This window comes from Crinia signifera, chromosome 3 (assembly GCF_055691185.1).
Source record: "Crinia signifera chromosome 3, ASM5569118v1, whole genome shotgun sequence".
Taxonomy (NCBI): Eukaryota; Metazoa; Chordata; class Amphibia; order Anura; family Myobatrachidae; genus Crinia; species Crinia signifera.
The window spans coordinates 172,590,057-172,616,743 of NC_139219.1; the positions used below are offsets into that span (position 1 = coordinate 172,590,057).

The 26,687-nt window shown below is 45.5% G+C and overlaps 1 protein-coding gene and 1 long non-coding RNA gene across 4 annotated transcripts in view; one reads left to right on the forward strand and one right to left on the reverse strand.

The window, feature by feature from the left end:
- The window catches only part of LOC146063986 (uncharacterized), a 91,952-nt gene extending 84,497 nt beyond the window's left edge, over positions 1-7,455 (reverse strand). The window contains exon 1 of one of the 2 annotated variants that reach the window (XR_014471729.1): positions 7,378-7,455. This is a non-coding gene — a long non-coding RNA (uncharacterized LOC146063986). The remainder of the gene's footprint in view (positions 1-7,377) is intronic. The other variant, XR_014471730.1, reaches the window with a different exon arrangement.
- Positions 7,456-7,536: 81 nt separating this feature from the next.
- PREP (prolyl endopeptidase) overlaps positions 7,537-26,687 on the forward strand; it is a 141,948-nt gene continuing 122,797 nt past the window's right edge. Inside the window, exons 1-7 of one of the 2 annotated variants that reach the window (XM_083176964.1) lie at positions 7,537-7,682; positions 8,197-8,396; positions 13,848-13,922; positions 15,650-15,783; positions 18,480-18,610; positions 22,096-22,305; positions 23,726-23,847. In XM_083176964.1, coding sequence (XP_083033090.1) covers positions 15,680-15,783; positions 18,480-18,610; positions 22,096-22,305; positions 23,726-23,847 — 567 coding nt within the window. In that variant the 5' untranslated portion in view covers positions 7,537-7,682; positions 8,197-8,396; positions 13,848-13,922; positions 15,650-15,679. Of the gene's footprint in view, positions 7,683-8,196; positions 8,397-10,584; positions 10,933-13,847; positions 13,923-15,649; positions 15,784-18,479; positions 18,611-22,095; positions 22,306-23,725; positions 23,848-26,687 lie in introns of those variants that run through there. The other variant, XM_083176963.1, reaches the window with a different exon arrangement.

Below are 26,687 nucleotides of genomic sequence, written 5' to 3' on the forward strand. Positions count from 1 at the left end.
GCCCGCGAGGGGACGCGGATACCTGTGAAGGTATCCGCGTCCCCTCGCGGGGCTTGCCACGCTACGGGCTCAGTGGCTCGCTGCGCTCGCCACACTTTCTATTCTCAACTCCACGCCGATGTGGATAGTGGGGGTATGAAAAGGTCGTAGGACACGTACCGCCGCCCCTCGCGGGCTCGCTGCGCACGCCACGCTTCGGGTTGACGTTGATCGTGGGGTGGCGTTAACAATATGGGTGGCCATTTCACACTTCAGGGTGCCTATTTGGCCTCTGTGGCCCATTTAACATTGTTTCCTATGGAAAAATCGGGTCAATTGATGCATTGAACAGGAAAATCGGGTCAATTGAGACATTTAACATTGTTCCCTATGGGAAATCGCGGGCATCGCGTCGGTCGCATCGCACCCGATTTTTTAGTGCATTCAATGCCCGCGATGGGCGCCCTTCTAGGTAAAGAGTACCTGTTTTTTGAATACCTGGCCTGGAGGGGCAGGTATGTGGAATAACTAAGGGGGGCAGGTGTGTGGAATAACTAAGGGGAGGGGGGGGCAGGTGTGTGGAATAACTAAGGGGGAGGCAGGTGTTTAGAAAAACTTATGCTGTGGGGGCAGGTGTGCGTAATTACATTACTTGTCTTATATTTGATTAAAAACTGTTGGTGTGCCTTGGCAATTTTAAAGTCTTGTCCGGTGTGCCGTGACCTGAAAAAGGTTGAAAATAACTGGTCTAGAGGGAGAGGAGTGTACATGGCAGGAATGGTCAGGACATATCTACTCCACCTGCCACCTTGAGAATTAACAACCCTGTACTGCGACCCATGCCGCAACAAATCCTGCTAGGCAGAGAGCATGCAGAGTAAATAGGTGTTCGATCGAGGAACCATGGCTCCTTTACAATAGTGTAATTCAGAAAAATAGTGTACAAATGGAGAGAAGAAAAAAAATAGAGTTAGGATAAGTAGTGTGCAAAGCAGGTGTAGAGGTACATATAAAGTGCAATATTGCTGCCTCAAAAGGCTCAGACTATGCATTCATTTTTGACAAGGGCTCTCTCTGTGTGCAGTTTGTATATTCTCCCCATGTTCACATGGTTTGCATCAAGTTGCAGCATTTATTTCCATAGTCCAAAAACATACTGGCCGATTAGGTGACCTGTTTAAATGTAGCTCTTTTTGTTGCATAATATGCTGGCATTGTATAAAGAAAGGAAAAACAGCCCTTGTTTGTTTGCCAAAGATATATGACAGTGATGGCTAACCTTGACACTCCAGCTGTTGTTGAACTACACATCCCAGCATGCCCTACATCATTTTTAGCATGGCCAAATAGCACAACTGTAGCAGAGTATGCTGGGATGTGTAGTTCAACAACAGCTGAAGTGTCAAGGTTAGCCATCACTGATATATGATATACAGCTGATATACAGCAGGGGTCTTCAACCTTTCCGACAGTGTGGGCCATATTAAAAAATTCAACGAAGCCCGAGGGCCACTAATCTCTACTGTGGTATTTAGCACAGCCTTTCATAGATAGACATCACAGCCCCGGCATACATAGTTGGCACAGCTGCCCATACACATAAACCCTGCCCCCAATATATAATCAACAGCAGGGCTATTTCTAGACAATTAGGGTCCCAGTGCAAAAATAAAAAAATGCAGCTCCCCCATACATAATATTATACTGAAGAAATTGTGCGCGCCGTAGGCGCGCACTCCCCAAAAGGGGTGTGGCCTAATTCTAAGGGGCGTGGTCTAATTATAAACGTGTGAACTAGCAGGAAATTACCTTACATTTCACTTTTGCAACCTGCATGACCAGATATTGGTTACCGCAGGAATGGTTGTTGTCCTTCCACGCTTAAGTTGGCTGGCTAAAGGCCGCACAGTGACCTGGAACTCCTCAAAAATCAAGCCCAAGCAATGACAGGCTACATAAATCAATATACACTGTTTATCTGTAATGCCCATTACGCATTGTGCCACACACCGTAATGCCCATTACACATTATGCCACACACCATGATGCCCATTGCACTATAATGCCCCCAATACTCCTGATTATACATATGATGCCCGCAGCAGTGCCTCTCATAAAATGCCACCAGTAGTGTCCCTTATAAAATGCCACCAGTAGTGTCCCTCATAAAATGCCACCAGTAGTGTCCCTCATAAAATGCCACCAGTAGTGTCACTGGTCAGAAAGGGGTAATTCTAGATAGCCAGCACAGCCCCCATAAAGCACAGCACTTCATAGATAGACAGCACAGCTCCCTCCCTCCCAAACATAGGCATCTCCACACAGCCCCCCCCCCATTGATAATCAGCACAGCACTACCAGCCCCCTCCCCCATAGTCCGCACTGCACAGCCAGATGCTCCCCTCCCCCAATATTCAGCACAAAATTGCAGCCAGCTTACCCCCCCCGAAAGTCAGCACAGCATTGCAGCCAGCTCACCCCCCCCCCCCCCAGTCAGCACCGCATTGCAGCCATCTCACTCCCCCAGTCAGTACCGCATTGCAGGCAGGCAGCTCACCTCCCCCCTCCCCTTAAGAAACCTGACTTAATCTCCGTATTTCCCTTTCAGAGGGCTGCTCCTGCTGGCGGCGGAGGCTGTCTTCAATGAGAAGGAGGCAGGCAGGGACAGGTGCGCAGCATCAGAGGTCTGGAGCCGGTTGTCACGCGGCGGCGGCTGTCTTCTCTGAAAGGGCGCGGGCGGGACGTGTGCGCAGCTTCAGGAAATCCACAATGTGCATGTCCCGTCCACCCCAGCCACTGCACGTCCTCCTCCGCCGCGTCCCCCATGTAAAGGGATGAGCGTGGAAGGTTTTGGCTTTTTTAAACGGCACTTACAGGGCTGTTGTTTTTTTTAAACGGCATTTACAGGCGGGCCAGTCAAAACAACTCAGCGGGCCACTTGTGGCCCGCGGGCCATGGGTTGAAGACCCCTGATATACAGTATATCCTTGGAAAACAAACAAAGGCTGTTTTTCTTTTCTTTATACAATGTCAACTTATTGTGCAGGGTATTTTCCTGTTGCAGATTCAAAGACGTGACAATGGTGGCGTGACAATGGTGAGGCAGACCCCTTGGTGGCTTGGGGAAGCCAGCACTGGCAGGGTCTGCAGGGAGCACAAAGAATTTAAGAGGCTTTGCACTGCTGCAGGGACATGTAGTGCGGTGCTGCGCTCCCGGTTCCTGGCTGCTGCCATCTGTACTCCCCAACTGCTTTGATAGAAAAATCCCCAAGTAGAGGGAAAGTGCCGATTACCAGCAGCTCGATGCTGGTAATCCAACTGCTTTGATAGAAAAATCCCCAAGTAGAGGGAAAGTGCCGATTACCAGCAGCTCGATGCTCTGTGTCCTAGACTCTGCGCTCTGCTCAGCAGGCTGCACTGTGCCTGACTGAAGAGCCGCTGGCTAGGAGATACAAAGTTGGGAGGAGGGTGCCGCGCTGTCACTGCATGTAGATAAAAGACATGGGAGAGCAGTAGGACTCGGAGTAGCAGTGGGCCAATCCAAAATGAATGGTATGTGACCCAAGGGGAGGGGATATCACTTACACAGGGGGGAAGGAGGGGGACATAACTCACACTGGGGAATATAAGGGGCACGGCTCACACTGGGGGAAGTAAGGGGCACAGCTCACACTGGGGGAAGTAAGGGGCATTGTTTACACAGGGGGGACACGGTTCACACAGGTGGCAGAGGGTATTTCACTTACACAGGGAATAGAGGTATGACTCACAGAGGAGGGGAAAGGAGGGACATGAGGTCAAGGGAGGGGAGGACAATACATGGGCCCCTAGTTATAATAAAAGGGAGAGACAAACCAAGCAGCCAGACAGAGTCAGATCACTTAGAAATAGCCACTAAATTGGCCAGGGTGTATGCCCCATTAGATAGACACAGGGCCTGATTCAGACCCACTTACCTTTTCCTCCGGCACCGGAGTTGGGGGCGGACCTAATTTGCCCCTTCAAACGTGGCTATTATAGGTTAAGTCCTAGTTTTTCTGGTGTCAGCCATCTCTCTGGAAAGGCCAGCTGAGGTAGAGTAGGGTTCGCCATGGCCATTCTTAACAGCAGTCATGGCTGTGGATTCACACCCAAACCATAACAGGCTGGGCGTGCAGGCTGTGGTTTAATGTGTAACTGGCATTACGTTGTGTGGCGTAATGTGTAACTGCCATTACAGTGTGTGGCATAATGTGTAAGTGGCATTACAGTGAGTGGCGTATAGTGTAAGGGGCTTTATGGTGTGTGGCATAATGTGTAAGGGGCATTGCGGTGTGTGGCATAATGTATAAGTGGCATTAGGGTGTCTGGCGTAATGTTTAAGGGGGGGCAGAGACTATTTTGACAGGTGGGACCAAATTTATAGTTACGCCACTGTTCAAAGATGATAGTAGGTTTGTGATTTAGTTCTAGTCGGACATAATGGACAATCTCATCTAATAGGGAACTCAACCATAATGTGTACATAATGTATGGAAATCTACTGGAACATTGTAGAAGGGTAGACACATTAATACTGTAGGTATTCACTCTCCAATCTTCCTCGAACACAGGATTTCAAAGTCAGGGGCAGATTTATTAAGCCTGGTGAAGTAATAAAGTGGCAGATAATAATGCACCAGCCAATCTGCTCCAAACTGTCAAGTTAAAGGCTGGTTTTGAAGAATGACAATTAGAAGCTGATTGACTGGTGCATTATCTCTGGCCACTTTATAACTTCACAGGGCATAATAAGTCTACCCCTCAGTCAGACCCCTCAGTCTGACCCTCAGGTCATCTATGAATTTTTAAATGTGACAGTTGGTGATACTCCCGATTACAGAGGGTAAGTCAAGCTAATTGCACACTGTCCCACCAAGTGAGGAAGCAGCTGGGGGGATGCATGAGCACAGCATCTAACATTGTGGGGAGGGGAATTTGGGGGCTTCCCAGCTGTTTGGGGAGCACTTGGCACCCCCCTAAATGATGGAAATTTTGTGGTGCTAGACCACACTCCTTCACCCAGGACTACGCCCTGTTGGGGTGTGCCAGGTCCCGATTAACATAAGGTTAAAGTTAGGAGGTATGCACAGACAGTGCACCTGCCAGTGACCTGGACAACATAAACTATGTGGGGGCCCTGAGGACCAAGTTTGAGGATCACTGTTTTAGAATATTTTTCCTCCATATATAAGCGATTGGCTACTGTCAGTTGACAGTTCAGTGGTTTGCGTTTTCTATTGTGTTTTTGGCTGTGTATCTCACAAATTATAGCCAGTTTCGCAAAACCAATGTCTTATTGGAAAGTTACCCCAAAATCACTGTAATATGATTACCAATAAAGTGAGTGTTGATCATTGTAATAACTGAAATATCTGCCTCTGCCTTAAGCCATCTTCAGTTAAAGAGCTAACTTTAGTAATACCTAAAATAACCACAAGATGTCCTCAAGAGTTGAGACAATACTACATTGAGATCAATAAATACTGTCTTAAAGGAAAGTTGCTGATAGAATACAGAATCATCATTAGTAATAACAAAAACATGTAAAAAAAAAGTTTTGGCGTAACATTAATATTTTACACACACACAATTATGATTCCCGCACCAGTCCAAATTATTTTAATCTCGACCCTCTTTCCTCCAATTAGTAACAATTATTAAGGGAAATTATTCCTTTCTAATAATATTTGGAGGTGCTACCCACTACTTGAGTATACATGTGAAACACACACTAGAGAAAAAAGTAAGCAATTGTGTGAGTGCACTAGGGAGTCATATAATGAAAAGTAAGATATAACTTTTATTTCCAATTAAAATGTGAAATATTAAAAACAATATGGGAAATTACAGTAGGCAGTAACACTGCCCGTTGTAAGTGTGGTTAATCTAGCGCTGGTTCTCCATACACATGCAGGAAACTGACATGGAATGGCTAACTGTGTTATAGACCACTGAATAGGAGTTAATACACCATTCTGTATATATATATCCTGACAAGGAACACAGTTCACAGTTAAATACTTATAATTAAAGCTATCCATTAGAAGGGATATAGCGCATATAGGGTCTGAATAATAATTATCATAAAGAACAGTCTAAGGGCGAATAATCCCTGTTCAACTCTAGCGCTGGTTCTCCATAATGTTTAATGCATGTATTTAAATTATATATGTCCAATTGTGCTATAAGAATACTCAATAAAAGTGAAACCTGTTGCTCTCTGAGACAATAGCAGTGAGCATACAAAGATACAATTATCCTGCTACATTCTGTCTGAAGAGATACCAATCTGATACATTTAAGCATAATATTAAGCACATTAAAGGAGAAACAAATTGTCCTGATTCCTGCAATGTAAGAAGGGATTGCAGCAATCTTTTTATAGTGGTAGTCTTTTGTAGCCTATGGGCTACAATTAGTGGGATGTTGTTCAGACAAGGTTTCCCAGAAATAGCTGCTGTGCATGAGAAGCCGCCTCTGCACCGAACTCGATGCATCACAGGAACTGGCTCCGAATGCAGGGTGATACTGCCGCACGATCGCACTGCATATGCAATTCTTGATTAATGGGTCACCATGGGAGAGTTAGCAATTAGCCAGTACTACAGGGGCAGGGAAAAGCAGGAGCCAGTGTCAAAGCTGCAGAATAGTAATGTATAGACAGTGACAGACTGGGGCATAAAGGGGGATGCAGTGGTATAGGCTAATGTTTAGGGGTGTAACCAGCTGCTACAGGACTACCCATTTGTGATTCATGTTTTTGGGCCCCTTGATATATTAAATATATACATTCCAATGTCTGTGTATTTAAAATAGGAACCTGCCAAACCTAAGGCGTGGCTAACCTGAGAACGAGCTACATGCTAAGTGGGCGTTGCATCATTAGATGGGCATTGACATGCACCACAACCCCTGGGCCATGCCCTGCGCTCCCCTAGTTACTGGGCAGTCCCCGGCTCCCTCCCTGCACTCAAGAGATTTCTTTATTAACAGTTTACTATATAGCGCAGCACTTTCAATTGTACTTTACAATTGGAGACAGTGATACGACAACTGGGTATTTCGATAGTCAAAAAAGGTGCCCTCCTGTCCGGGAGGCTACCTGTGACACCTGTCATCAGGGAGAGGAGGAGAATAAAGCCTCCCTGTATGGTCCGGGCATGTAGCAAAAACCGGAATGGTCCAGACCACACAGGGAAGCTGTAATCTCCCCTTCCCCATGTCCCTGATGATGTCCCGTAATCTCTCTCCCCCCCCCCCCCCCCCCCAGACCGGACACTACAAGCTTCGGTGGTAGGGTTGCCACCTCTCCCGGACAACCTTGAAAAAGGCAGTACATGACGAAACACACACTGGACACATGAAACATAAGAGTACCATCAGTTGGCGAACAGCATCTCCGTGAGGAGTAGAGCGCACAGACACTGAAGTCCGTGACCCCGGGCAGCTGACCTGACACCCGGAAGTCGCGGTACATTCAGTGTCAGTGGAGCCGCAAGAAGGAGTGTGGAGAGGACGCTGCGGCTGCAGCCACCCACACAGAGACACCAACCAGAGCGGCGGGGACGGCGCACACAAGGACAGCCTCCCAGACAAGCGGGATGAGCACCCGCATTGGTCAGGACTGACTAAATGCGGAGGGGAGCCGGACCCATGTACAGCAGACTCAAGCATCCAAAAGGGTAAGAAGCAGTTCAGCGGGACGCCGCTCACTGCTTAAAACCTCCACCTGACTTTCACATTTATCTGACATAGAAGGAGACTTGTAACAACTGCACCACCTGTATTCCCACACAGTGTAGGTGTACTCTCACTGGACAAATTAACACACACAGCTGCTAGGGGACATAAGCCTAACAGGTTTATGGGAGAAAGGGGTCTGTTGATCCTCTAATTCCCCAAGGGGCCCCCAGTGACCTGAGTGTGTCACCATCAACACTGTCACAGCACAGCAACTTACCTTTACTTTTTACCTTTTATGTTGGCAATTATGTTGCAATAAACATCATTGTACTAATACATTGCACTACCGTTATCATTTAACACTAGGCGGTCACATACATAGGGGCAGCGCTATAGCCCACCCATTGTTTCGTTACAGTTTTGACCACACAGGGGGTTGGGACACCCCCAAGCAACGCCCAAGCACATCATCCCAGGTGAGCACAGTACATACTCTCCTTTACATTCTTTCAGTTGCACTGGATGCGGAGCTGCCGACAAGCTCTCTCACGAGTCTTTGTTTTCTGCATCAATTCATCGAGTGTAGTCCCCGTCTTTGTGGACGCACGTCACGCGGATTGGATAGGCTCAAGTCATCAGCTCCTCCCCCCGCTGCCCTAGTGCACTGTGAGTGTGACTGCACGTTTCCAAGTCTCTGAACTTGCTTCAAAGAGGTATGAAATGACTTGTTTGTGGCCCCCAATGTGTATAAAGTTGCCTTTAATTGCTTTAGAATGTTTGCTACAATTTCCCTTAAGCCTCTACATCCACAGACTTTGACAAAACCTTTCGCTGCTCTGCAACCTCCTTACTCCGCAGAACATATGTCCCTGGATAGTAAAATAATATCTGGCAATAATCCAATATATGGGGAAAAAATGTGAGGGGAAGGAAAAAGAAATACATTGGGGGAATCATGGTGTGTGATGTAAAGTGTAAGGGGCATCACGTTGTGTGATGTAAAGTGTAAGGGGAATTACGGTGTGTGATGTAACGTGTAAGGGGCATTACGGTGTGATCTAACATGTAAGGGGCATTATGGTGTGTGACGGAACATGTAAGGGGCAAATAGAAAACATGTAATAGGAACATGTAAGGGTTGAAAAACAAAACATTAGGCAGGTTAAGGGGCGGGGCTGTAGGCGGGTCAAGGGGCAGGTTTTTTTTGATGGTTGCTTGTTTTTTGGGGGGCTTATAATTTTTTTTAGTAGCTTGTTTTGGGCTTGGTGTTGTTTTTCTCTGTAATTCAGTTATTCAGCACATAGATAAGTGACAAACACAGGTGAGAACTAGGTTTATAGAAATGGTAATGACTCCCATTATCTAAGTTGCTGCTTGTGTGTATTCAGTAGGGCTAATCTGATTTTAACAATGATGCTTGTAAGATTGTTCTATCTTTTCTTAAATTGTACCATGTGTGGACATCTTAACCGTCGGGTGCGATGTGCGCTCCCGCGCACATTGCACAGCACAAAAAGTATGTGCTCACTAGATTGCATCTCATTGCATTGCATTCAACACGCATGCGATCTAGTACAAAATGTACAGTGCCTGTCGTGCATACAAAGGACAATGATTTTTCTTTAGATAAAAAAATGAATGTAAAATATCTCATATTGGGGCAGTTGTATGAAGGCGCGCTATGGGGAAGAAGGGGGAATCAGTCCATGGCCCTTATTCTGGTCTGTGCGGCCGGAGCCGCATACGTTGCTCCGGCCGCACAAACCAATCCCCGCCTACAATACGGATCGCCACGGCCGTCCGTACGCGGACGGCTGGCGATCCGCATGAAAATGGTGGGGCGTACGCCTCCACCATGGTGGGAGCTGCCCCCTGCATTCGATGGTCGGCGACCATCGAAGGCAGGGCCGCACGCTCCAGCAGCTCCCGCAAGCTTAGACCACACGGACAATCGTCCGTGTGAAAGCTTGTATGGGGGCGGAGAGCTGACATCCGGCGATGTCAGCTTTCCGCCCCCATCACTGGCGTCATAGCCTCATTACCATGCATACGCCCCGCGTTTGCATGGGAACGCCCATGAAACGCTGGGCGTATTCATAGGTAAATGAGGCTATTAAGCCCCTCACGCCCCTATACGCCCCCTTAGCGGCGTATAAAATTTTTGTGCGGCGAATTCCCCTGCACATGCGCAGAGTGACCTCTGCGCATGTGCAGAGCGAAAACATCGGCGGTACGGCCGCACGCGGGCCGTACCGCCCAGATCAGAATAAGGGCCCATGTTATGTGCACTGACACGGCTTCTCCCCCATATAAGGAGCCAGTGTGCACAGGCCGATATGCAAGGTAAATGTATGAAAGGTCCACAGCGCTGACTGTTCCACCCCCTGTTGCTATTAATAAGGCGAAGCAGTAAGTGTTATAGTATTCTTTAAAAGCCAGTTTTATGCTGATAAAATAACATTGTAAAGACATTACATGAAGATTGTATAAATAATACGTACAATATCTATCTATAATCAAATGTAAGTTGGGCTTGTTTTTGTTTTTTTTTTAGGATTAGGTTGGGCTTGTTTTTTGGTCATCGGTGCTTCTTTTACGTTTCAGAGTTGGCAACACTGGTGGCAACCCTATTCGGCAGTCCAGGGTCTTGTCCGGGTCCGTTTTTTACATTGTCCTTGTAAATACTACTAGTGCATGCAGCATGATAATGTCACAAATTAATAACAGTAACGCACTGCAGAGAATAATACACCATAAACCTGTGCAGCATAAGGTAACCTGTGTATAATTCAGGTGCACACTCTGGAACCAGATGCTAGAGGGCAGTGAGGCCCACCTGGGATTTTCCTATGGGTCAGTCCTACCCTGTCTCTATGGGAAAGTGAGCGACAGGCCGGCATTGTCGCATCTGCTGCCACAGAAGCAGGAAGAGCGAGAGGAGAAATAATATCACCGGCCCCGTCTCCATGTGATGACGATGGCGCAGTCAGTGGTGGCGGTGATGAGTAACGAGTGTGAGCTGCGCCTGCTATGCTGCGTCTCGTCACTGTGCTGCGCCGGCAGCTGCTGTCTCAGAGAAGGCAGAGTGATAGGAGGCGCCGGGTGCTGCACATAACCTGCTCCCAATCCCTTCGTGTGACACATCCCTCTTTGTCTGCTGTCTGCTTCCTGCCGCCGCCGCCGCCACCACCACCCATGCAGCCGCCGCAGACATTCCGCTATCCGGCGTTCGCCAGGGATGAGAGCGCGGTGAGTGAAGGCAGCCGGTTCCCCCTGTCTGTCACACACTAGACTAGAAACCGCTTCGTCATGTCCCCTCCCCTCTCACCTGAGCCATGTCCCCGTGACAGTCCCGACTTTCCTTAAAAAATCATTGCTTTTACATTACAATGTTTATCATGTTCCAATGAATAAATAATGAATGTACCCAAAGTAGCAGTACTGTATAAGTGGGATCCTATGGCATTTTTAATTTTTATGTAAGATGAACTATTAGGTTTGGAAGAAATCTGCATTAAGGTGGGTACATATTAGAGGGACTAAGTAAAAACTCTGCATTCCGGAGCTTGTAGTGTCTGGTTCGGGGGGATGCCTGTGATGGCTTTCACCAGGGACCAGTGGAGATTACAGCTCCCCGTGTGGTCAAGACCGTTCCGGTTTTTGCTACATGCCAGGACAATACACGGAGGCTTTATGTTCTCCCCCTTCCTCTCCCTGACAGGTGTCACAGGTAGCACTATATCATTAATGATGCACGCTTGCGTGAGTCGCTGCGGGGTCCCCTGTGGCCTGAACATGCAACTCATTCTTGTCAATGTCCTTGACAAGTAGTTGCATTTCGTTCAGTGTACACATGTCACTATACCGGGTAGTAACCCAACATGTTGGTAATAATAGAACGTTCCTGTATAGCGTTGGTCATTTGTGAAATCTCTTAAGGCCCCCATACACTATGCGATTTTGGGCCGATTTCATCCGATTTCGGCACTTTGGGCCGATAAATCGGGTGAAATCGGCCCAAAATCGCATGTTTGTGACATCTGATCCAATCTGATGCGCGTTCCCGTGCTCATCAGATTGGATCAGGTGGTCGGACCTGCTGAACATAAGATATATCGGAATCTGAGCCATCGTGGGCGCTTTTTAGCACCCACGATGTTTCAGATCCGATATATCTATAGAACTCCGGCGGGTACCTCCTCTCCGGCGCTGTGGACCTCCTCCAGTCCAACCCCCAGTGTTGTAACAGCAGCCGGCGTCACAGGAAGGGGCAGACGCGATGGGAGGGCAGAGGGCGGCAGTGACAAGACTCTTCCCTTCCCTCCCTGCTTCAATCTGATCTGACAGCACGGTACAGCAACCCTCCCTCTCCCCTGCTGCAGAATGTCTGCACGGGCTTTAGAGCCCGGACCCCCCTCCTCCCCAGCTGCTGAATGACAACAGTACACGGGCACGGGCTGTAGAGCCCCCTCCCCAGCTAATGAATGTCTGCACGGCTGTGCAGAGCCCGGACCCCCACTCTCCCCAGCTGCTGAATGACAGCAGTGCACGGGCTGTAGAGCCCCCTCCCCAGCTAATGAATGTCCGCATGGCTACAGAGCCCGGACCCCCCACCCCACCTTCTCCCCAGCTGCTGAAACCAGGTATGGAAACCCAGGAGTGAGGTGACAAAGTTTACATTAAATCTCTCACATGCAGATCCCTGCTGCTATCATGGTTTAATAAAAGATTATAGTGTGTGGTAGGAAATAGATTGTCTACATGTTTATGTCATATGCATATGTCTGTGTGTCGGCATCAGTATGTCTGCATCTGTCTGTGTCATCATTGGTGTGTCGGTATGTTAGTATTGTTAGTATCTGTCTGTGTCAGAATCAGTGTGTCAGCATGTTTGGGGTTACTGTGTCAGTGTCCTGTGGCTGTGTGAGCGCCTGTGTGTTGGCATCAGCGTGTCGGCTTCTGTCCATGTGTCAGCATAATTGTGTCCATGTGTTAGCATCTGTATGTCGGCATCAGTGTGTCCACATTTCAGGGTTACTGTGTTAGTGTCCATGTTTCAGCATCTGTCTGTGTGTAGGCATCACTGTGTGTCCACATCTGTCCATGTGTCAACATTAGTGTGTCAGGGTTAATGTGTTGCTACATATATAACCCGCTTATATCCAAAATAGCTGCCTATATACCCCTTATACCTACCATATATATACCCCGCTTATGCCCATATTCCTGCCCATATACCATGTAGTATTGTATCAGCTATACCTTCACTTATACCCATACACCTGCACCTATACCCCTTATCACGCAGCACCCCCACAACCACCTGTTCAAACATCACACCCACCACTCCAGCACGCGCACCATTTCCCCACCCGGCCAAACCATATTTCAAGCAATAAAGGCTGTATCAGGTTAAGTGGGCGAAGCCCCTTACGACAGTGTGAAGAGCTCCCCACTAGCACTCCTGTCCTCCACCGCCAGCTCCGGACCCCACCAGCGCTCCTGTCCGCCGGTTCCCGCTCCAGTCCCCACGCTGATTGCATTTGAGCAATCGCATGTGGTTACAAACCACATGCGATTGCTTATGCAATTCGATAGATATTATGTGCTGCACATAATATTTATCGATGCGACATTCAACGGCGTGCCTGCGCATCCCGTCGAATGTCCCCTTCAAAATGAATGCAATCATTCGATTTATCGGCCAGATGTGGCCGAAATCGAATGATTTCATGCAATATCTCACATATGTATGGGCAGCATAATACCTGCAAGGTATAGCACTGCTCAGGCCACTCCCTAGGGCCATCCCATCAGATAAATCTGATGGCACATCCAATTTGTGTCAGATAAATCACGTGATTAATCACATGTGATAAATCACATATGATTTATCTGACACAAATTGGATGTAAAAAATGGCACATCAAGTGTCAAATTGTATGTAGGCATCCTGGGAAGCTGCCGGGGCAGTTCAAGGGAAATCAGATGCAATTTTACAGGTCAGATAAATCTCATAGTGTATGGGGGCCTTTAGTATGTACGCACAATATTGTTTGTCCAGGAAGTTGTCAGCTGATATCGTTCATGGTGTATGTTGTCTAGTGCATACCTTACAAGTCTCTATCTATCTACAAAATTACTTTTAATTGTGTTTTTTGTAGATCGATGATTACCATGGTGTTAAGATATGTGATCCATACAGATGGCTGGAAGACCCAGACAGTGAGCAAACAAAGGTAATGTAGTTTATTTGTGCCCATCTATTTATACTTTCCGATCTAATTGTGTAAAGGGTGAGCACACAGAGCTATTTGTGGTAGGTGTATTTTGTATTAGATCACATTGCATCTAGTTCAAATCGCATGCAATACGCTACAACAGCGTGCATTTTGAACAAGATGCAATGCGATCTAGTTAAAAAATGACTGCCTGCACATACTTTTTTTTATTGCGATATGAACTATGTGGGAGCGTGCATCGCATCGCACACCAAAATAAACACGGAGCAATGTGAACTACACAAAATATATTTTGAACTAAAAAGTTCTAACCGCATTCGGGAATTGCACCGGTGAGGCACCATTAGAAACAAACAAAATAGAATGTAATGTGTGCAAAATGGGCAAACTGCCAGGACGGAGTCACTGTATCTAAATAACCAAAGACTTACCGGTACTTAGCCACTCCAGGGTATAGCAGTTGACGCTTATGTTGGTCACAGTATTTAGGTAAATTAAAGCAAGTAGACGTTTATTTGCTCCATCAAAATACCATTAAAAGTAGAATTCCCAGTTCTTTAGGAATATCACGGTATACAGATGTTCTTGGAACCTCAGATGAAATGCAACTTTTTAAGCTGACATAGCCCCTCTATAATATAGTAAATGTACTTAGTACAGCAGGCCTTAGTCAGCCTAATCCAGGAGGATGCTTGCACTGTTTGCATGCATTAATATGGATATGTTTCACAGATTTTCAGCAATTTGCCATTGAATAGGGAAATGGCATTTCTGACCCAAAGGTTTCTATGGGAGAAAGTCCAGCCCTTTTATGGCCGGGCGGCTCCAAACTTACCTGATCGGTGATGGTGAGGATCGGTTGGGGTAAGCCGTGAGGGGTGGCGCATCTGCGGTGGATGGTGCCGCTGCCAGATGGTGGTACACCAGTGGTTCAATGCTGGAGGCACCAGTGGTGTACCCCATTTTCCAGTAGCATGCCCTCAAATTTTCCGGGAGAGCATGCTCTGGAAGCGCAGCTCAGCCCAGAAAATTTCTGAGCATACGACAAGTGGTTATATAAAAAAAAAATCTGTTTGTGTACATATTTTTTTCACCATGTACATGACATAAACTGCACTGTATGCATCACAGAAGGGCATACTATGTACCACCACATGGAGTGTGATCAGCATGGCAAGGGTGTGGCTACTGATATTGAGGCCAGTGCTGTATATAAATGTATGTGTATAGGTTTTTAAAATAACAAAAAAAAACTATTCCAATTGTTGAAGCAGACATACATGAAAAATGTAAAATTATTCATAACAAATGTGAAATACACCCCTTCTACAAAAAGGATGGCCATCCTCAATAGTCCAGGATGCCAATCTAGTAAAATCAAATCGTGCAAATTTGTGTAAATTCTTACACCGTAGCCCTCCATTCTTCACATGGGTTTTTCCTGGGTGAGCAGGAGGTGAGGGGGATTAGAACATATAAGTGCATTAGAACCTTGTGTGTCCATATGTGTGGGTATGTCACGGCTAGCTTGTTACCCAATCTTATACAGGTAGGCAAGTAGCAATGTGTTGCTTCAGGTAAACTGGTGAGGTCATTTTTGTTCATACAATACCTCTATGTTAACTTTATACAGCCAGCTTGTTGTCTGTGATTTTATAAATATTTAATGTAGTCTATATGCATGCCAGTCCAGTGGTTATATCACCATATTTCTGTTTCCTTAGGCCTTTGTTGAAGCTCAGAACAAGCTGACCATGCCATTCCTTGAGCAATGCCCAGTTAGAAGACTATTTAAAGAACGCATGACAGAGTTGTATGATTATCCAAAATACAGTTGCCATTTTAAGAAAGGAAAAAGGTAATTAAAAAAAAAAAAAAAATTCTATACCGACCATACATATATGAAGGTGTTTGGCTCATTTTAAACTAATTAGGGTGGTATTAAATTAGTGCCGATTTTTCCAACAAAATCTGCCCTAAAATCTGACTGTTTTTGGTTTAATATACTTTCAACCTATTTAATTAAAGTGCAGATTTTTTTTCGGATCCACGCGTTTTAGTCAAAACCGCAACCGGTTTAACAATTTTCTACTAATGCAGTGTCGACATTTTACAGAAGGGAACCTGCAGCCAAAAACAGCTGCAATTGAATACTCTCCTTGGCTGAAATGGAATAATTTGGTCCATTTCAGTGAATTAATCCCAAAAAATTCAAACAAGTCATAAATTGACAGATGGCAAGCAAAAACTTTTTTTTTTCTGATGGGCACCTGTATGAGATCTTTGGCTGGCTAGAACAGGTTACTTGCAACTGTATCAGATCCTGCCATTCGATTTGGACTAGAAGTGACCCTGAATCTTATGTACAGCCGCATTGGATCCAGATTTGATGCTGATAACTTTCTGCTTTGATCAAAAGGAGGACCATGCTGCTCAATTTATTCATGTGTATTTTAACCCATTCACTTGCATGTTGCAAGGGTTTGTGTTAAAGAGCATGCTAAAATATTGTGGGTAATATGTATCAAGGTACTTATGTAGTAGCCGGGCGCTCACTAAGCAAATAGCTTAGTGGGCCTTTCTGCCGTGAGATGCTTGCGATGCGATTTATTCACTGCTCTCTTGCCCCGGGCGCATCGCATCGCATGCCATCGCATTCAATTTTATATGGTGCGATGCCATTAACTTAACTACGCTGCAATGACATGCAATGAGATTTTTAGGCATCCCACTATCCACGTCACCCCGGAGCCTGGCGAGCGGATGCGGATAACTTTACATGTTTTCCGCATTCCCTCACGGGGCTCGCCACGCTTCGGGCTCGGTAGCTCGCTGCGTTTGCCTCACTATATATAATCAACTCCGCACCGACGTGGATAGTGGGGCTATGAAAAGGTCGGTATGACGCGTTCCGCTGCCCCTCACGGGGCTCTCTGCGCTCGCAACACTTCGGGGTGGGGGGGTTTAGGAACACATTCACAGCAGCCATACAATACATCCGACACAGTAATGTGGACACTGGCAATTTACTTAATAATGATTATAAGTATTATTAATGATGAGATATGAACAAGAAGTTTAGGAATAGTAATAACAAGAATCAAAAATTAAATAATGATTAAAAAACAGTCACTGAGAGGGAACTGCAATAGCCTTTGGCAGTAGGGTCAGCGCGTGCAGAATTTGTTAAAAAGGATTATCTGTTCCCAAACTTTTCCTCCATATGAACTCCTGTAGATAGGATTGTAACTGGTGTCTTGCGGTGCCTCTCTGCCTTTTATTTCGCCATTTGGCGGCCCCCCACAACCGCTTAATGGTTTGGGTGTGTACCTCTGATTCAGGATCGACAAAATTGTAGCGTGATTCACGGTGCAATGTTCGTACCCTGCCTGCTGCAGTTCCTGGGTGTTATACGCCCTCCAGCAGTCAGAATAAATCACAGACCCGGGAGCGACATTATCGTTGATTGCAGCCATGAGGGTCGTGGCGTCTCGCCTTTCAACGGCGATCAGGAAGTAGGCCCCTGTTTCCCTGCATATACCGCCGAATACCCATTGCTGGGGCAGCATCCTCCCAACGTTATATTTCCTCTTCACAGAGAGGTTCTCTTCTACCTCTACCACCAAGCCAGGGCCTCCAATTTGGGTCTGCAGCTGGGACAAGAGATCCATGGTGCAGGCCTCACTCATGAGGCCGTTGTACTGCACCATCGTCTTTATGGACATGTGCAGCTCCCTCTCGCAGTACTGCACACAAGAGAACACAAACCGGACCAGGGTCAGGAACGGTAACCGGCACCTGTGGAACCAGTGGTCCGCTGGAACGCTGACCTTCTTACGGCAACACTTAATGTGGCAGCGCCACGTCCCTTCCTTAACAGAGAGCCTCATCGGATGTCCGTTTACGCAAGTCTGCGTAACGGGCAGCAATTCCTTTTGCTGAAAATACAGCACAGCATCCTCCTCTGATGTAGGCAGGGTGAACATTGACATTTGCTCACCTGCCATGCCTGCGTCTTGCACACCGGTCACTGTAACACTGGCAGAACTCTGAGAAGCATCCATCACTGTCAGCTATTCACCTCAGAGTAAGTGACTGGGAGAACTTACCCAAGTTCTGACTGACTACACTATTTCCGTAGCTTAAGCTAATTCAGAAAGCAAAGCTACAGTAACTCTGTACTCTATGCATATAAACTAGTGGAATCGCATTGCATGGATCGCATGCCACTAAACAGGGACATGCAATGCGATTTCCTTCCGCAAGCGTACGTATGTTAATTGGGCGCCCGGCTACTACATAAGTACCTATATCAAACATTGGAGGTAACATTGGAGGTAAAGTACCAGCCTATCTGCTTATAACTGGTATGTAACAGGCTGTGTTTGAGAATGACAATTAGGAGCTGATTGGTTAATGCTTTCAGTATCTACTGTACTTAATACTTCTCCGAGCTTTGATACATCTCCCCATGAATGTATTACGCATGTTTTGATTTATTTAACTGGTGGACTGCTCATATTTCCACTTTTTTTTTTCCCCCCCTCCAAACAGGTATTTTTATTTCTTCAATTCTGGCCTGCAGAATCAGAGAGTAATGTATGTTCAAGACTCTCTAGATGAGGAACCGAGAGTTTTTCTTGATCCTAATACATTTTCTGAAGATGGTACAGTTGCTTTGCAAGGTAAGAGATCTTTCTTTAGGTATAATCAGTTTAAGTGAAATTAAAGGGGCATACACACATAGAGATGCGTGCTAGCTAAGCTATTTAGGGTGGCCGATTTCCTGGTGTCCAGATCGCCCATGGGGAGCACATACACATGCAGAGATATGTGCTAAGCAATTTTGCTTTAGCAAAAAAAAGGCCGGGTAGTGGTTCAGCATGAGATCTCTTGATCACTATCTCTCATTCTGTACACACAGAGAGATTTGCAGTCACCTTTTGCAATTTGACCAGATTTTGACTGCATGCACTGACTTAGTTAGCAGGCGATAGTGCCGTGCGGGACCGTGCATCGTAATGGCTTGGGGATCTGTGCTTACTTTCTAAGCCGTCTAGTCAGATTGCTTAGAAAGAGCACAAAATCGCTCCTTGTGTATGCCCCTTAGCTCTTTACATATGATTTGTGCTGCTATTGCCACTATTTATCCAGATGGTTACTTGGGAGCAGGGGGGTGCTTGGTTCTTCTTCATCGCATTTCCTATACCCATATGGCAAATAACCACACCATCCGTCACCTCAGGTACCATCTATTATCACATACTGTAGCGACCATTACCTTATTTAATTTGGCTTTCTAAAATTCAGTTTGTTTGCACCTTATTTCTCTATTAAATCATGATCTCTGGATTGCCTTTGTTGTCAGTATAACAATGTTCTATGTTTTTTTTAACATACATTAATGAATATGACCATGTTAATACATAATCACTATAAAACCACATCATAAGCAGAACAGGCACCCTTCTACTGCATGTATATTATATTGCAGCACTAATCTTTGAGTCAGTTCGTACATATATTAAAAAATAAGTGCTTGATATAACAAAGCATGAAGCAATAGCTCTGCTATCTTATGCTCAAACTGATGAATGAAACCTCTGTTGCCTTTTAGGGGGAAATTTACTAAAGGTTCTAAAAATGAGACATTGCCCATGGCAACCAATCAGATTTTGTCTATTATTTTCTAGGATTCAATAGAGAAATGATAGACCGTATCTGATTGGTTGCCATGGGCAACGTCTCCTCTTCATTCTTAGAACGTTTAGTTAATTTACCCCATAATCTCTGCTAAAGTCTGTGGGATCAATATGTGGTCAAGCTGTGTTGTCCCATTGTTTTAGCTATGGTCTATTAGCTAATGAATGAACCAAGCAGAATTCTGTTAAGATGAGAATTTAAGAAAAAAAAAAGTAAAAATGTGCCAGCCGCACCCTGCACGCTGCTGCAAGCTGTCTAAGAAAAGGTATCTGAACCAAAGAACCCAGAAGAGTAAATTATTAAATGAGTGATTGACGAGTGAGACATTGTAAAAACTGTGGGCTACATAAAACAATATGTGAAGATTCCCAGGGGTCATATGTGGGTGGAATGTGACCATTATGGACATAGTTTTGATAGTAATGCTTTTTGGACCAAGGCATGTACCCCAAGAGAAGTGATTACATCAAGGATTCAGTGAGATATTCAATCTACGCCTAATTTGCCCCATATAAGATAACCAATACTTGCCTACTCTCCAGGATCCTGAGGGAGACGCATGATTTTTCGGGTAGTCACCAGCAGCTTTGGAAGAGTGGAGTGGGCAGAATGGGTAACTTGCTTGAAGAAAAGCTTCAAAAGCTAGTCGGCTACCTTCTGTGTTTGTGCATGTGTGAGAGTGTAGTTTCTCTCTCTGCCAGCAGATGGCAGTGTATCTGAGACTCATGGACACTAGATATTTATTATTTATTTATTAACAGTCTCTTATATAGCGCACACATATTCCGCAGCGCTTAACAGAGAGAATCTTTGAACATTCACATCCGTCCCTGCCCCAGTGAAGCTTACAATCTATATTCCCTACCACATGTACACGCACACACAGACATTCTAGGGTTAATTTTGTTGGAAGCCTATTAACCTACCAGTATATTTTGGATAGTTAGTGGAAACTGGGGTAAACCCACGCAAGCATGGGGAGAATATATAAACTCTGCACAGTTAGAGCCATGGTGATCAAACCCATGACCTCAGCGCTGTGAGGCAGTAATGCTAACCATTACACCATCCTTACTGCCTAGATAGATAGATAGATAGATATGAGAGAGAGATGATCCTGGTGTACAGTACTTAACCCTTTGAGTGCCATCATCTCTGAGATGCGCAAAAATATCTGCTAAAAAATGGCAACCTATCTGTATGAGATGTGCAAAATATGACTGCCAACAGCTCTGAGAGCTATGCCAAATATTGGCTAAAAATGCCAGTCACTTACATTTGTTATATGAACTCAAAGAATTAGTTTTTGTGTAAAAATAGATTATTCCTATAAAAGTTAAACATTACAGGTCATTATGAATAAAAATGTTTGCTTGGCAATTTTTAGACCAATTTTGATAAATTCACTTGGCACTCAAAGGGTTAAGGAGGGAATGTGGCTTTGTCATGCATCATTAGGCCTATCCAGGTTTGCGGCATGAGGGGTGGGACCTCTTGATGTAACTAGTCTGACTCCGCCCCCTTTACCAATCACCTGCATCAAAATTATAAGGGAGGCAAGTATGAGCTGACATCATCGTGCTGCTGAACACGTTGGAGGTTTTTGAAATTGGTGATCTATATCAAGGTTCTTCAGCCAAAGGACGTTTGTTATAAGTTGTTTATACTTCATTTATTCAAGTTATTGATGCCACTTTTTGAACTTTAGTGTGAACTTTTGGGAATTAATTTTGTAGTTTACATGTAACCTAGTTTAGCGCTAAGTGTTGTAACATTTTATATATAAGATGTGCCATGGTCTCAAATGGTTGGGCAATGGGGCAACAGTAATCCCTTTTTTATGGACTCTGTTTTGCACAGCAGTCCTCTCCTCACTCATGCAGCTGATTAAAAAAAAAAAAAACCTATGCCTAGTTAGAAGCAAATGTATGCATATTTTTGTTTTTCTTGCAAAGTTGCAATGCTAGCTCTGCATTTTGTACACACGGGGCGATTTCAGCACATATCGCTGGCAATATGGACGCTGAGCGACCATATTGCCAGTGATTTCATGTGCTGTGGGAGATAAATCTCCAGGAGCGAGCTCCTGCTGCCAGCCCTTCATGGTCGCTGGTCATAGGAGCATGCTCCTCCGATTATGGCTAAAAATTGCTGGTCGCTGGTGCAAAATGCACTGTGCACCAACGACAAGCAATTTCTTGTCAAAATGAGGTAGAGACAGAATAGCTTGCAATTTTAAGCCAAAATCGCTGGTCGCTGATGAAAACGGTACACTGAGCAATATATTGCTGAGCGATATTGCCAGTACACTGAGCAATATATTGCTGAGTGATTTTACACCAAAATTGCTCAGCGCCCAAATAACACCGTGTGTACACAGCTTTAGAGATGATTTTTCATTTATAGTTGGCCTTTTATTTGCATGTTGCCATTTTATTAATTCATGTAACATGGTCCTATTATACAGGCTCTGCATTCTCTGAAGATGGAGAGTATTTTGCCTATGGCTTAAGTAGCAGTGGTTCTGACTGGGTAACAATCAAGTTCATGAAAGTCTGCAACCAGGAAGAACTCCCAGATGTTCTAGAAAGAGTGAAATTCAGCTGCATGTCTTGGACCCATGATGGTGTTGGCATTTTTTACAACTGCTATCCCAAGCAAGAGGGTAAAAGTGATGGTGAGTAACACTGGAGAAGCCATTTAACATGACAGGTGTAGAGATTGTGTGAAGATTAATTGGTACTTGTGTAATATCTGGGCGCCCGATTTTGTGATTGTATGCCTTACCTTAAGGCATACAATCGGATGCGATTCAACGCGATTTTCGGCAAAATCGAATCGCATGCGATTCTATGCGATTTTGCATAGGATTCAATGTTAACAAGGTCCTGTTCATTTCCCCACTATCCAAGAGGGCATAGAGTTGATTTTATATAGTGTGGCGAGCCACTGAGCCCGAAGCGTGACTAGCGGACGCGGAATACATTTTAAGTAATCCGCGGGGCTCGCTGCGCTCGCCACGCTTCGGGCTCGGTGACTCACTGCGCTCGCCACGCTATATAAAATCAACTCTATGCCCACTTGGATAATGGGGAAATGAACAGGACCATGTTAACATTGAATCCTATGGAAAATCGCATGCGATATCACATGCGATACGATTCGATGCGATTTTCCGACCCAATCTTAAAATCGGGCGCCCAGTTATTACACAAGTACCGATTAATTAAATGCTCCAGTGCTTATTGCCCCAGATCCCCTAGGGCAGTGGTTCCCAACCTTTTTTTCTCTCCAGTACCCCTTGATTAGGCTTTTTATTGAAGAGTACCCCCTCCTCTCAATTTGAAATATAGACAGTACTTACGAGTGGAGAGAAAGTGAGCGGTATGCCTATCCTTATGCATATCCTTATATTAAGGAGTAACGGACAGGAATTGTGCCCTTCCGTGTCTGGCCGCTGTTTGTGTATTGTCTCCAGGGTTCCCACTAACACCTGTAGATTAATGCCGCTGCTTCCTCCACCTGTGTCAGCGATGATTGCTGATGTCTGAGGGCAGCATGGGAAGATCCCCGTGGATTGCTGGTCAGGCAAAAGCACCAGGAGACACTGATGATGCTGAAGGCAGAACCGTAAGTGACAAAACATGGTTCTTCTCCATGGCAATGGGTCTTCTTCTGCCATCGAAATACTTTTTTTTTCATCTTCCGCCATTACCAATATTATTTTCAAGTACCCCCAACTGGTATGCAGAGTACCCCCAGGGGTACTAGTACCCCAGGTTGGGAACCACTGGCCTAGGGAACCTAATCCTGCTTAACTGTATGAGGAATCTAATGTTTGTCCTATTAATTATATGTTGAGCATTTGTCTATTTGTTGTACAGTAAGTTTTACGATGTCAGTGTAATGGTTTTTAAAACCATAAAACACATAATAAGCCTCATATTAGCAGGACATCGCTAAGCCCGTACAAGTTTCTAATAACAGCTGTACTATACTGTGCAAATATAAAAATTTTAACAGAAACAATAATATTAGCAACACTTATTTAGCATTTTCATTTATTTTTATTTTTTAAAAAAAATGTTATTTAATAGGTACGGAAACGTCCACTAATCTACACCAGAAGCTATTTTATCATGTTCTGGGAACAGACCAGTCACAGGATGTGTTATGCGCAGAATTTCCAGATGAACCCAAATGGATGGGAGGCGCTGAGGTGAGAGAGTGTTTTCCTACTGCGAAAGAAACTGTAATTATAGTAGCTAATGTATGTATATGTCGAGATTATGTCTGTACTATTGAAGGTTGTATAAGGCCGATATCTTGCAGAAATAGTGATGAGGGTGGATTAAATGAAGAAGCCGTGGAAGAACTTTCCAGGCAGCTTCAGCATGTTCATTGCAGAATGCAGTTCCTGTTCGCAGCTCATAGTTGTAAAAACCTATAAAATGATCTACTAACGCAGTGTAAATATGGGGGCACTAACGTTATTTTTTTTCTCAAAGGGGATTTCATCCTTTGGTGACTTTTCCTTGTCAATGGATTATTTGAAACTATATAAGAAATGAGCCACTACTAGATTCAAACTGTACTTGTCACTTGTGAGCTTTTTGGGACATATATTCCCCTTTTTACACTGCACCTCGGATCCGGGTTATTGCTGTGTTGGTGCCAACCTGGCAATTTGACCTCTGGTCACCCTCTGTATAATTGGCGCTCCAGGTTAAATGTGAAAGCACCAATCCTGGGTCTGACCCGGCATTGCGATGTGAAAGGGGTAGTAATGAGTCTTGGAGAGTTATAATGTACCAGTCAATCAGCTCCTAACTGCCTGTTAGAGGCTGTTTGAAAACTGACAGTTACAGATATGTCCCCTTACATCTAGTGTCTCTGGGGCAGATGTATTAAGCTTTAACAAGAGATAAATGCAAGGGTGATCAGGAGAGATAAACGTCCAGCCAATCACCTGCTAACTGCCATGTTACAGGCTGTGTTTGAAAAAAGTCAGTAAGGAGCTGATTGGCTGGACGTTTATCTCTCCTTATCACCCATGCATTTATCTCTTGTTAAGGCTTAATACATCTGCCCCAATATTCCATGCAGCGTGAGATGTCTGGCCTGAATGAGCGGTCAGGTCCCATGCAGCTCTAACGCTGGGCTTTTATTTTGTTTTTCTCAGAGAATGCATCTAAAGCTAGCCATACACTACTGCGATCTCGCAGCAGTGTATGGCCAGCTGATGCCCCGTGAGCTGCCCGTGACCTTCCCGGGCACAAGGGTCGCATGCGATCCATCACATGTGGCCCTTCACATGTATTGGATACATAATGAGAGATATGAAACCCTAATACATAGTGCTAGTTGTCCTTTGATGCCATTGAATTGTGTATAATTCTGTTTCGCAAGTAGATTTCTATAAGAACACTATATGACCATGGCTGCACAGCAATGCAAAATATTGCTTTTCAATCCTACTTAATGCTACAGTAAAACTGATAGGACATGTTAAAAGTTTGACACAAGCAATAGGTCAACATGGAAAAGGTTTGTATCCATGTCGACTTGGACCCACAATTAGTTCAGCGTGTACCCTCGCAAGGCTTGCGTTGCTCGCACCATGGTATGGGGTGACTAGAAGGGCTGTTTACCGTGAAAGGTAATTAGATGTACATGGTCACATCCGTATGTTACTGTGCGTGCTCGCCATGTACAGATGGAGCAACTGTCATGAGAGCGGCTCCTGGCATTTGTATCCTCCATGCGCCATCCCCCACCAGCCGCCAGAATCCAACAGAATGGGGCACGCTCACGCGAGACGCTCGCACACCCTATTCTGTCAGAAGCCCCTGCGACAGTCCCCCCGCTGCTGCCCGTCTTGCCCACTTTCGCCACACGCTGCCCACTCAATGTCTGTCTCCCTTAAGCGAAGATGGGCGGGGAAGCACCCTGTCCCTGCCGCCTTGCTGATGGGGATGCACGAGCAAATGAGCTGCTCGCGCGTCCCCAGCCGGCTGACGGCAGCTCCATCTGTACTTGTGTACAAATTCGCAAACGTATGAATACACAACTGACTCAAATCAGGCACTGATACAAAACCATAGTATAAACATGCTGTATATCATTAAAAGCTATTTCTATGTCTCATAGCTGCAGAAACTTTGGGGTGAATTTAATAAGATGGGGGTTCTATTAAAGATGTGATGTTGCTATGGGCAACCAATTAGATTGGATTTGATCTATTATCTTCTAGAAGGTTGTAAGGGTATAGTGAATATACGCTCCCCTGCTGGCACCCCCGGGGGGCAGCCTGTGCTGCCTGGCACCCGGGGAGCCCACCTCCCCCCCACAAACGTTCTGGGGCAGGCAGAGAGACTTCCATCTCTCTGCCTGCCACCGTCCTCAGGCTCCCTGCGGCATTCGCCGCAGGAGCTCATATTCACCAGTCAGGGGCAGCGAGCCCCTGACTCGTTGAATACCGGAGCCGGTGAGGCTCCGGAACGTGGCGAATGTGCAGCGAATCCTAAAAAGGATTCGCTGCACCTCGCAGGTATTCTCATTGAATACCGCCCAATATCAGGGTGTCTATCTACATTGTATAGCCAGTATAATGTTTACCTGCAATTGTTAGGTATCCGGAGCTTCAGAGGTCTGCCGGCAGACTTAACTGCCGTGTCACAGTGTGCACAGCGCGGGATAGATGTCTGCATACATCGATCTCCCTGAGTGTTCGCGCTGTGCACAGAGATGTCGGCACTCAATGGGTTAACAAACTATATATTGGCACAATCACCTTGTGGCAAGGTCTGATTTTAGTGGGCATGTCAGTTCAACCCTTGGACAGTGATCAATGTTGCAGCCCTGGTGGCATGGTTAGCAGCTATTGCCAGCTATAGAGATCAGAGGACCTGTTTCCAGGGACGTGTATTTAGCATGTGTACATGTGAAGAGAACATGGCACATGGTCACCTGCCACCCCACAGCAGTGACACAGTTCATATGGGCTATAGTGCATGTGTGTGATGCACAGCACAGCGTGTGTGACAGTAACCCCAGAAT